Raw genomic sequence first — 12,558 nt, forward strand, 5'->3', positions numbered from 1 at the left:
TTAAATTGTTTCATATTTTTAATGTCAGAGCTTATTATAGCCAACGATACATCATGGATTTTTCTCATTGCTGAAGGATGTACTGTTGCCTATAATTGCTAACATCTACTTCATTTGAACTTTGGTGGACAGTTGTCTCATTGGCAATCATACCACATCTCCTTTTTTTTATATTGTACATTGTACATAGTGATGACTACTAAAATACTGCTAAAATAAAAGCATTTCATTTAGTAACAATAGATACAAGGTGCTTTATATAGCTTACTACAGGTATCCTATATGGGTTTTGGTCATTGTTGAAAGATGTACAGTTACTCGTAATGGTAAACATACATGCCTTTTACATTGTAGTGTATAGTTGTCTCATAGCCACATTCTTTTATTTTCAAGTGTATTTAAAAAAGCCATACTGTACCTTATTTTGAGTGAATGCTTTTAGTTTGGCTTCAAACAGCAATTGCTTTTCTTTTAATTTCTTCTGTATATCTTCAAAATAGTCAGCTACCTTAAATAAAATAATATAAAGTTTTATGTATTTCATTTACATGCAATACCAATAGAAGAAATATTTGTTTATGTCATGCTCTCTGCTTGTTTTATTAAACATGGGAAGGATTTATATTTGTCAATATCTTTTAAAAGTTTTACAGTTGTAATGCCTTCCTATGTTAGGAATTATTTGGAAATTCAGGACATTTTTGTTATCAAAGCAAACCTATTCTTCCTGTACTAAGACCAGTTGTTGTGATTGAATGAAGCAAAATCATTCTGGAAAAACAAAACCATTTCATGATTAAACAAGAATGTGTCAATAGTACACGGATGCCTCAACTACACTATTATTTTCCATGTTCAGTGGACCGTGAAATTGGGATAAAAACTCTAATTTGGCATTAAAATTAAAAAGATCATATCATAGGAAACATTTGTACAAAGTTTCAAGTTCAACTTCATCAAAATCTACCTTGACCAAAAACTTTAACCTGAAGCGGGACAGACAGACCAACAAACAAACAGACGGACAGACAGATGTAATCGGTTTACTATAATATGTCCTGTAAACAGGCGTATAAAAAGTAGTCTGGTTAGTGGTTACTAACCAAATATATTTTCTATCAAGTTATAATTCATTGATATTTACCTAAATGAAGTTTCACAAATTGTAAGGACCGTGACAATATTGAAATTCCAAGCATTTCTAACCCCGCCACATTCTGTTTGTATGTGCCTGTCCCAAGTCAGAAGCCTGTAATTCAGTGGTTGTCGTTTGTTTATGAGTTACATATTTGTTTTTCGTTCAATTTTCGTACATAAATTAGGCTGTTAGTTTTCTCGTTTGAATTGTTTTACATTGTCATTTAGGGGCGTTTTATAGCTGACTACGCAGTGTGGGTTTTGCTCATTGTTGAAGGCCATACAGTGACCTATAGTTGTTAATTTCTGTGTTATTTTGGTCTCTTGTGGAGAGTTGTCTCATTGACAATCATACCACATCTTTTTTCAATTTGGTATTGATGTCTAAATTAATGTCTTCTTCAGCAAAAAACGCATTTGTGCATCTGTTTCTGTTTAGCATTAAAATTTATTAGTAAACAGGCCTTGCGGTCATAAAACTTTTGAGTACGATTTTTGTACTCAGACTCAAGATTCAACCAATCAAAATGCTTGATTTAATGTTTGGAGCATGATTTTTTTTCATGGTTTTATGACTACAACCCCTGGAGTTCAAAATCTTTCCTTCAAACATGTTATCTATGTAACAATTATTCATAGTGAACACAAATTTGCTTAAGAAAAATTTCTAGATTGAGGCATTTACTAATTGCCATAGTTATTTTAAAATAATTACCTGATGAAGCTGACTACTTATTTGTGATGACAACACATCAAAGTCGATTTTCCTAGTTTTATAATCCAAGATTCGGTTTATTTGTTGAAAATTTTCGTTTATTAACTAAAATAGAAATACCAGTATGTTCTTTAAAACAAGTATCTTTTTAAATATTATCACAATTTTAAAAAAAATATTATTTTCAACACAATAAGAGGACTCCTTTTTTTTCTTCAATCCCACAAACACAATTACTCTTAAAATGCATATATCATGTAAAAAGTCGCTCAATTTTTTTCCCATTTAAATGTCATCTGTAGAAAATTTAACATTGACATATAAGAAGAAAACCAGAAAAGCAATTTGCACTGTGCAGTTCTAAAACAACAAAAAGTCATCAGTTTTTGTCTTTACATGTATCTCTTTCATTTTTGTCCTTAAGAGTTAGTCTTCAGTTTTCTATGTGGTGTTTTGTGTCGTTGGGTTTTTTGCCATGACATTCTGATTTTTTTTTACTTATGGCTTTAAATGTCCCATTTGGTATCTTTTGCCTCTGTTTTGAGTCTTTTGACACTGATGTCTGCTTTTCATTGTATATTATCTGTTATATTAATTCTATTTTAGGATAAGTGTGACATATTTTGAGGAATTGATACTTGTTAATTCTTCTTCTTTTGTATTCCACTTATTGTTTTGTCAGAATTCTGAATCCTGCTTATCCTTGTAATAATAGTGCTTGTAATTTTCTGTGTCCCATCTGACTTTGTTTTCATGTAAAATAATTTGACTTTCATGTCTCATGCTTACAAAAAATCAGTCAATCCATCATCATGCTTAAACCCCAATGCGACTAACTTTAGAGGTTGCAGACTGTATGATGCCCTCTAAATGTATTTTCTGGTTTAATTCATCTTTAGGGTTGCAATCACATTGATTTATATAAATATACCCCATAACTCTTTTTAATCATGTTAATAAAGGCTTACCCAATGGATGACATTATTTATTACCTTTTTTTCCCCATAAAACCATTAACTATAAGGATACCACCAGCATATCTACATTTGACTTGATAAAATAATAAAAATTGAAATCAAACCTTTTCTTCATTTTTCAATGAAATAAATTTTTCATCAAGCTCAGCTATTATTTGTCTCTGGCCCATCAATGCTTTACCTGTTTTACCAAGAACTATAGAGGTAAATAACTTCTGCAAATATAACTACATTAAATGAAATATATGAATGATACATTTTAGTAACTGTTACAGCTTTTACATTAATGCTAGCAAGACAAATCTTTGTTTGGCTTGCTTGCTTTGTGTGTATCAATGTTTGCTCAAGCATGGTAATTAAGATAGGCGGGGCTTCAGCTTGTATACATCATACTTAAATGTTATTGGACGTTACGTTGGAGGTTTAGGACACTTAATTTTAAAAGATCACATGACAAATATTCTCACATGTTTCCTCACCTGTAAAAATACAATAATTGGTCATTGAAAGAAAATTATAAACTTAATATTGTTTTTTTTCATAACATATCAATCTATTAGTTCAGTTGTTTCCGTGTCTGCCCTTTCATTTATGTAACTCAAGAAAAAATTCCAATAAATGGGTAACAATTGTATCGAAAAGAGAAAATCGAGTGCACCTTTTTTTTATGTTAGGGTGTGTTTGAGATGAATATTTTGTCTTGAAAACGTACAAAGGAAGAGTATTTGATACATCATCTCGCTTCAGATTCTATAATTTTTATATAGCAAAGCTACAGGTTGACTTTATAACATAAAAAAATCACAATACTAAAAGATGAAATGTAGGGGTCAAGTGAAATACCTATCCAATGAATCACAAAATCAGAGTAGGTGTGTTCGAATAGCTATTTTACTAAAAGTATTTGACGACAATCTTTAAGTTGGATGATGAAAATGCATATCTTCGAAAAAATTTTGGTTTCCATTTCTACGATTGTGAAAATGAACTGCCGTAATGGGGAGATAATTTTGACGAAGTAGAATCCTGACTGTATTGTATATTTACAGGTAAGGAAACATGTGAGAATATTTGTCATGTGATGTTTTAAAATTTAGTGTCCTTAACCTCAAACATAAGTCCAATAAAATTTAAGTATGATGTATACAAGCTGAAACCCCGCCTATCTTAATTGCCATGCTTGAGCAAACATTGATACAAACAAAGAAAGAAAGCCAAACAAAGATTTGTCTTGCTAGCATTAATGTAAAAGCTGTAAGCTTGATCCGAAGATGTTCAATTTTACTTACTTTTTGTTTGTGGTGGTTGTTCATTTAGTTTTACACTAACCCTAGATATCTGTTTTTTATATTTCAAATCAACATTTTCATAAGATAAGTCTTGTATGATTGGCAGAAAAATTAAAAAAAATTAAAACCAAACATGAATTTGATTGATTGAATAACTGGTGAACTTCTATTATTCACAACTTCGGTCAGTTGTAGTTAGTATCTTTTCATGAGTTTTCTCTTTTAAATGTTATACAATTAGTAACTCTTACATGACTTTATTGAAGTCTTCCATACTTTCTTTTAAAAGTTAAGAGTAATAATATATCAATCATCAGTGTTAAAGAATTTATACATCTTTGGTATGTAATTCAGGTATTACATATGCTCATCAAGTTCAGGTATTAGCAAGGATTCTTTTGTTAGTGGAAAAGATCAGATAAGTTTAGATTAATTGTATACTAACATAGGAGGTCTCTAAATATCTATTTATTAGTCCAGTTGACATTTCAGTAAATGTTTTTAATCTTATACTATTAATCTTTTATTGTCTGAAATGTACTGTAAATTCAAAATATTCAAAACTTTATTTTGAAAATTGTAATACAGTAGGTTGAGACAAAAACAAACCTCAAATTTTTCAACCTTTTCTAGTAAGGTATCTATTGTTATCCACATTCTGTGACATTTCACACAAATATCATATTCATACATGTAAACTGTAAACATTTTCATCATAGTAATCTCTTCTTCTGCAACAGCATTCAACTACAAAAATATTTTATATTTGTACTGTGTGATAGAATAAAACTGTATTCAAAAGCACAAGCTACAACCAAAATCTCACAAACAGGAGCCTCAAATGAGGGGGGTAAAGGGGGGGTATCTTCACGAAAGAATGTGAAATAAAATTGCCATTTCACGATGAACAAACAATTAAAAATGTCTTGCATGTTGATCTTTTACCAATTTCACGAATCACAGGGATTAATAAACCTTTTTCACAGCTGCACGTAAAATAAAAATGTCAAAACACGTTGCACAAAAATAACCCTTTTAGGCTTTACCACCCTCTTATAGGTACATAGGTTGTCATTTTTTTCTGTATTTTTTTTTTGTTCCTTTTCTGTACATAAATCAGGCTGCTGGTTTATTCTTGTGTGAATTATTTTACATTTCACAATGTAATTGACCGTTAAAAGCTTGCTATGTAGTATGAGTTTTGCTCATTGTTGATTGTCATATGTTACCTATAGTTACTGGCATCTACTTCTGGGGGATAGTTGTCTCATTTGCAATTATACCACATGTCTTATTTTCATATTTTCACTTTGAATATTAAAGTTTAAATGCTTTAAAAAAATAAGCTGCTTTACAGTATGTTAATTTGTCCTTTCTTTAAATAAACTTTTACTAACAGATTCACCTTTAAAATATTGGGAAGAATACATTGCATGCAGGGGTAGTACACACAGCTAATTCAACAAAGTATGAAATAGAATTTATAAAAACAGACAATGTATCCATAATAACACTTCTAAAACTAAATAATATATAACGTCAGTAGATACTGTCAAAATGAATGTAAGGACACAGACCCAAAGTAAATACAACATACTTTTTCTTTTTCTACCGGTATATTACCACTGCCACTGTTGATATATTCATTATGATGTTCTTTGAATCTGTGAAAATTTTTCTCTATCTTCACCTGAAAAATAAAATATTATGTTAAAAGCAGCCATTGCCTTTAAAATAATGATTGATGTGTCAGTTTGGGGTTATAATTCAGGTTGTGCTTTCAATAAATATTACCGTAAGTTTTGTCGAAATCAAAATGCTTTATATTTTGGTTGACATTTTTGTAAGGAATGTACTAATTTTTATGGAAAATCTTACACCCAAAAAATTATTACAAAAATCTATTTTGAATAACAAACCTTTCTTTCAAAATGTGTTTTAACTAAGGTTTCAGCTACATGTAATTCTGTGGGGATAAAGTCATCTTCTATTTCTCTTGACATGCTGGCTACAAAGTTCATTAACTCATCAAATCTTCTCATAAACCTATCAAATCTCTCCTGTTTCTGGGCATTATGTGACTAAAAAACATATAGTATACACAGAATACAAAATGTTATACACATGTAGCTAAAAACAAGAAATTTAATATGAATAAAAGGAGATACTGGGTATATGTCAAAGAGACATTGGCCAAAAGACAAAGATATTGAAACCATACCTAGCATAGGCAGATTCAGGGGAGCCCTTGGAGCCCCCCTTTCCTTTTTTGTGGGCAATATTTGGTTGCTTTACTGCTTATCTAGAAAATCACTGAAGCATGACTGGAGCAGGCCCCCCTTTAGGTCAGTCAGTGCCCCTTTCCCCCTTATGAAAAGTTCTGGATCCACCACTGCTAGAGGGCAACATATAGTCACCAACAATAGACAGTTGTCTATATCATATGTCTAGCTTTTAATCATTACAGGTTTATAAAAGCTGTGAACAGATTTAACAGAAACAACAGGATATCTGTAATAAGTACCCAAATTTCCAAATAATGAAAACAGTTACATGAATATGCAGTGGGATTAAACATGTTTTTCTTTATCTCAGCCTTTGGTTTATAAACCTCAATCAACAGATACATAAACATTATAAAAGAGTATAAAGTACACTCAAAGTAATTAAATAACATGCTGATAAAAAAATCACATCATCCTACACTCTAATATCGGTGACTGTACTTATTTCTTTTCTTCTGTTTTAATTTGATCACCAAGAACATTTATTAGTATATATTTGTTTAGGGGCCAGCTGAGGGACGCCTCCGGGTGCGTGAATTTCTCGCTAAATTGAAGACCTGTTGGTGACCCTCTGCTGTTGTTTTTTATTTGGTCGGGTTGTTGTCTCTTTGACACATTCCCCATTTCCATTCTCAATTTTATATTATATTGATGAATCAAAAGATGCACTATTTCAAAAGTAGTGATAGTTTGTATTTCGAATATAATTGTCAAATATTATTACTTACTGAATTAGATTCTTCTTCACCAATCCATGGAGTTCTGGCAAAATAAGGATACACAAAATAGCTTAACATTTATAAACAAATAAATATAAGTATGGTACATGGTACTTCTATAATAATCAAGTGGCTTACTCAGGGAAGTTATCAAATAACAGCACAGATAACTGGATAACTGTTTATCTTTCAAATTGAAAATAAAGAAATTTCAAACAAGAACACACTCTGTTTCATGCTTAAAACATGTTTAACCCCGCCACATTTTTGCGCCTGTCCAAAGTCAGGAGCTTCTGGCCTTTGTTAGTCTTGTATGATTTTTAATTTTAGTTTCTTGTGTATAATTCGGAGTTTAGTATGACGTCCATTATCACTGAACTAGTATACATATTTGTTTAGGGGCTAGCTGAAGGACTCCTCCAGGTGCTGGAGTTTCTCGCTGCATTGAAGACCCATTGGTGGCCTTCGATTGTTGACTGGCCTATGGTCGGGTTGTTGTCTCTGTGACACATTCCCCATTTCCATTCTCAATTTTACAAGTATTCCTAAGAAGCAGGTGTCTAACTGATCTAAAACAAACAACATTACAACTCATCACTGTTGAGCTGCTTATCAAACTCTTAAATAATATTGGAAAAATATGTGACCAAAATTAAGAGTTTATTAATAATTTCAAAATTTAAAATATCGGCAAACAGGAAATGATATCTTACTGTCCAAAAAATAATCACACATTAAAATTCATCATTGTCAAGCTGCTGGCCAAATAGAATTCATTCAAGTAACAGACCACAAGATCCTGACTGTGAATATATCACTCCATAATGCTTGATCATTAAAAGTCATATTGAGGATGTACTTAGGTAAGGTTTAGGAATTTGTGTCATTTTTTTGCTTTTTTTCCTGCAATACAGGGTAAAAATAATTTGCCCCAAAACACCCATTTTTCCTTTCATAAAAGACTTTAAAAGCTCTTTAAAGGTCAATAACCAAAATTTAAGCAGATTCTCGATTTCTATTCTTTCAATTTGTGACCAAAATAATACAAATGCAAATAAAAGATTAAAGTCTGAGTCGCACCATTTTAAAAAAATCAAATATCACTAAAAGGAGTTCTGTAACCTATCAACATTTTTTGCTTATTTTTTTCCTTAACTTATAACTTCCAACTTATAGTATCAACTTTAAATTCTTGGATTTTTAATTTCACCTAAGTACATCATGAAAAAAAACCTGTTATATTCTGTTTTACAAGTTATTGAACATTCTTTAAAAAAAATAAAACTTACATTCCATAAGTTACTTTGTTGGTTATTGCTTCGTGGTATGTAGGGGGTGGTGGCACATAACCTATAATATTCATAATTTATATATATACATGTATTAGGTATGGCATAAATCTGATCAAATAGTTAGAAAATACACAAAAATATATCTAAACAAATCTGAGTTTGCATAATTGCGACATTACACATCTAGTCAGATATCATTTTGTGATAAAGTATGTTCCAGAATTTTTAAATAAAAAATATCGGAAAACAGAAAATAGGTATCTGACTGCTAAACAATAATCACAAATTACAACTCAAATATGAAACCATTCAAGAAAACGACCATAAGATCCATTTATGCATTTAAAAGTTATTGCCTGAAATCTAAGATTTATTTCCTTCAAGTTAATAAATCACTTTCAACTCAGTGCTCAACTGTGCATTTATGAGTTTCTTATTTCAGTTGAACTTTATTTCCACATCATCATGTTTTTAGTTGCCTAGATTCAACAGCATTTGAAAACGTTTTTATAATTTTTCTTGGAGATGCAGCTGCTTAAAATATAACTAAAATATGATTTTCTAATGATAAATTTGAGACATAAATCAGAATGTATCCAGGAATCTGTGATTGTACAAGGGGAAATATTGCACAATTATTTCAATTCAGGGGGAGATAATTTAACAGGATATTACTGCAAATCACTCTTAGTCAACTTTATTTTTTAACTTAATAATCAAGAAAAAAACAATAGATAACCCTAATATTGTAAATGAAAATCTCCCTGTCTAAATATATCTGTTTTAATCAAAAGGAATATGTCTCATAATTATAAAAAAAATTCTAAGTTACCAGGGACAAGTAAACTGGCAGTTGGCACATTCTGACCACCCCATGCTCCCTGTGGCATTCTAGGAGAAACAACTTGATTGTATGTTGGCAACTCTGATGATGTAATTCCATCATGAACTGGTGCAGTCGGTGATGTCTGTGATACTTCTGAAAAAGGTGGCGCACTTGGTCTTGTCATACCTACAGAAAGAAAATACTAATTGTTCATATGTGAATTTAATGTTAAAAATCACAAAAATAAACTTAATTGTGGCAAAAACATCTACATTTACTTATGAAGGGGAAGATAAGTTTCTCTCATCAAACCTTTTCTACTTAAGTTTGGACTTGTGAATCCTTACCTTGCTGCATTACTTATCGTCAAAAGTAATTTTTCTACTAATTTATAAATTTAAAACCCTGAAAAGCTTTAATCTAATCTACTGATACATTCTTATCACTATTCCTATTTCATAAACTTTGGGTCATCCTACTTTCTCTCCCAACTATGTCTTTTTCATGTCTAAAGGACAAACAATATTTAAAAAAGAACTGTGCTATTATTTTCTCAGGTCATTAAAAACTATTCCCTTTCAAAACAGAAAAGATTCTGCTATTATTATCAAACAAAATTTTAAATTCTCAGAATATGTTACTTGTTGTTCTTACCAGCAGTTTATTCTTAATACCAATGACGTCAGAAAAGCCTTATGTATGTCTTGCTTTCTCTCAATCCAATGAGGATGAGACAAAATCCTTGAACATGCTACCATCAACACAAGGAAATTGTTTTCCAAATAACTCTCTATTTTACATTTATTGTTGTTACAGTTGGTCATCGCCTCCAATAGGAAGCTATACACTCTCTAGTTGAGAAACAAAAGTAAATACCTCTTTTCAAAGCAAACTGGGTTTTCTCTAACTGATAAGTCATGTGCTAGATGATGAATAATGTGTATCAGTGTTCAATTCCTTTTAAACTTGTAGTAATATTTTCCATTCTAATAATAATGAATAATGTAAACCCTCAATTCAAGTTTCCTTTTAACCTAGAGATCCAGTTATTCAATTACAATAATAACAAGTGAATCTGTGAGTTACTGCTGACTAATGATACCCCACCCCGCTAAAAATATACGGTAAACAGGTAGTTGTTGAGTGTTGAATCTAAAAACCCATCACAATGTATCGCTGACTTATATAAACCCTGAAACAAAAATTCAGAAATCTTTGTAACATACTTCTTGAGAAAGATGCTGTGAAAAATATTCATGGGCAGACGGATGGACAGACAGACTGACAGACTGATGGATGGATGAATGGACAGACAGATATAGGTAAATAGAGGTAAAACAGTAGACCACCACTTTTTTAAAGGGGGCGGGGGGTTTAACAAAAATTGTATCCCACCAGATAAGTTTCCTTTAAACCTAGAGGTCATATTTTCCATTCAATAATTTTACTCACCTGGTACATTTTCTTCAACATGACCATGTGACATTCCAGAGTCAATTGGAGGAGCACTAGGTAAAGCTGCAAATAAAAGAAAACATACAATATTCTTCAGTATACTGAGGATTCATTATTCCTAGAGGTCATATTTTTCAATTTCAATAATGATGAATAATGTAAAACACAAGGTAAATTTCCTTTGAGCCTAGAGGTTGCATTTCTGTAAATATAGACAATGCAATTTCCCATAGGAACTCTCATTTGTGGCTAAAACCTATGCCACTTATACTATGAAGTTTCATAAAAAATTATATCCTAGAACGGAAAGTTGATATGCACTACTATTATATTCAAAGGTCAAAAAATAGGGGTGTGTGGCATATTTCCAACATTTATATGCTCCGAACTTGTACGAGTTTAAACTTATACTAAAATAATGTGCTACCCCTACCTTTACTTTTTACTTACTTCAGAATACTGGTAACATTCCCAAGTTATATGTCTCTATGAGATGAATCTATAATACTAAAATTACGAGGTCCAATTTGTCAGCCGTCATCACGTAAAAACGACGAATCAAAGAATTCAACTTTATATACAACTAATATAGTACAAAGGAGTAGATTAAAAATTACACCACTCCAGGCCCTTTTGTTTTCCACGTAATTAATAATGCCAATAATTAGGAAGTTCCGGGTCGAGTCCGATACCGATACCAATAGTATAATCACCTGTTACCTATTACCTTATCTGTACCTTCCACATCTGACAGGCGCACCACCAAACGGTGTATTCAGGATTAATATGTTATATACACAGGTCATAATCACAGGGTTGACAATACTAAATTGTCAAATTGTTACCTATTGTAGTATTTTAATCTGTAAGACTTTCTAAGATAACAATACGAATACTAAAAATCTGGACTAAAAATAAGTTTCAATTTGTTAGCGGGCATGACGTAAAACAGCGAATCAAAGAATTCAACTTTATTTATAACTAATATAGGACAATGCTGTTGATTAAAAAATACTCCATTCCAGGACCTTTTGTTTTCCAAATAATTAATATTACCAATAATTGATAAGTTCCAGTTCGAAGGGTTCAAACAGAAAGATTTGAAAGCAGAGAAAATTGGTTGTGTATCTTATAATCTGCATGACCTGCTTTATCAGATGACAGTACTAATACTAAGATAAGGCTTGCGCATAGTTATATACTTTAATTCAGTTACGGACCCACGATATCACGGGTGTGTTCTAGTAGAGATTATATCTGGGAACCAGTATGTCAAAAAAACAAATTATCTATGAATATTATATATCTCCCCAAAAAAGGCATGGTTTGAGAAACAGCTGTATTTACAAAGTGCAACCTAGAGGTCATATTTTTCCATTCAATAATTTACTCACCTGGTACATTTTCTTCAACATGACCATGTGACATTCCAGAGTCAATCGGAGGAGCACTAGGTAAAGCTGCAAATAAAGAATAAACACACCATAAAAATTATATATGTTTATGTATACTGTGGATTCAGTATTATTTCTATGATGACATTTGTTGATTACGTGGTTGTGGGTAAAGGTGATGTATACTGTGGATTCAGTATCATTTCTATGATGACATTTGTTGATTATGTGGTTGTGGGTAAAGGTGATGTATACTGTGGATTCAGTATCATTTCTTTGATGACATTTGTTGATTACGTGGTAGTGGGTAAAGGTGATGTATACTGTGGATTCAGTATCATTTCTATGATGACATTTGTTGATTACGTGGTCGTGAGTAAAGGTGATGTATACTGTGGATTCAGTATCATTTCTATGATGACATTTGTTGATTATGTGGTTGTGGGTAAAGGTGATGTATACTGTGGAT

General features: G+C 31.5%; 1 protein-coding gene across 1 annotated transcript in view; it reads right to left on the reverse strand.

Moving 5' to 3' along the window:
* Positions 1-12,558, reverse strand: part of LOC139516871 (ankyrin-3-like) — a 55,196-nt gene that overhangs the window by 17,452 nt on the left and 25,186 nt on the right. Inside the window, exons 8-18 of the mRNA XM_071307263.1 lie at positions 12,090-12,155; positions 10,693-10,758; positions 9,247-9,426; positions 8,412-8,472; positions 7,132-7,165; positions 6,038-6,199; positions 5,716-5,808; positions 4,728-4,865; positions 2,934-3,044; positions 1,853-1,957; positions 419-508 (exon numbers count right to left, since the gene is read on the reverse strand). Coding sequence (XP_071163364.1) covers positions 419-508; positions 1,853-1,957; positions 2,934-3,044; positions 4,728-4,865; positions 5,716-5,808; positions 6,038-6,199; positions 7,132-7,165; positions 8,412-8,472; positions 9,247-9,426; positions 10,693-10,758; positions 12,090-12,155 — 1,106 coding nt within the window. The remainder of the gene's footprint in view (positions 1-418; positions 509-1,852; positions 1,958-2,933; positions 3,045-4,727; positions 4,866-5,715; positions 5,809-6,037; positions 6,200-7,131; positions 7,166-8,411; positions 8,473-9,246; positions 9,427-10,692; positions 10,759-12,089; positions 12,156-12,558) is intronic.

The sequence above is a fragment of the Mytilus edulis genome, chromosome 3 (assembly GCF_963676685.1).
Source record: "Mytilus edulis chromosome 3, xbMytEdul2.2, whole genome shotgun sequence".
Taxonomy (NCBI): domain Eukaryota; kingdom Metazoa; phylum Mollusca; class Bivalvia; order Mytilida; family Mytilidae; genus Mytilus; species Mytilus edulis.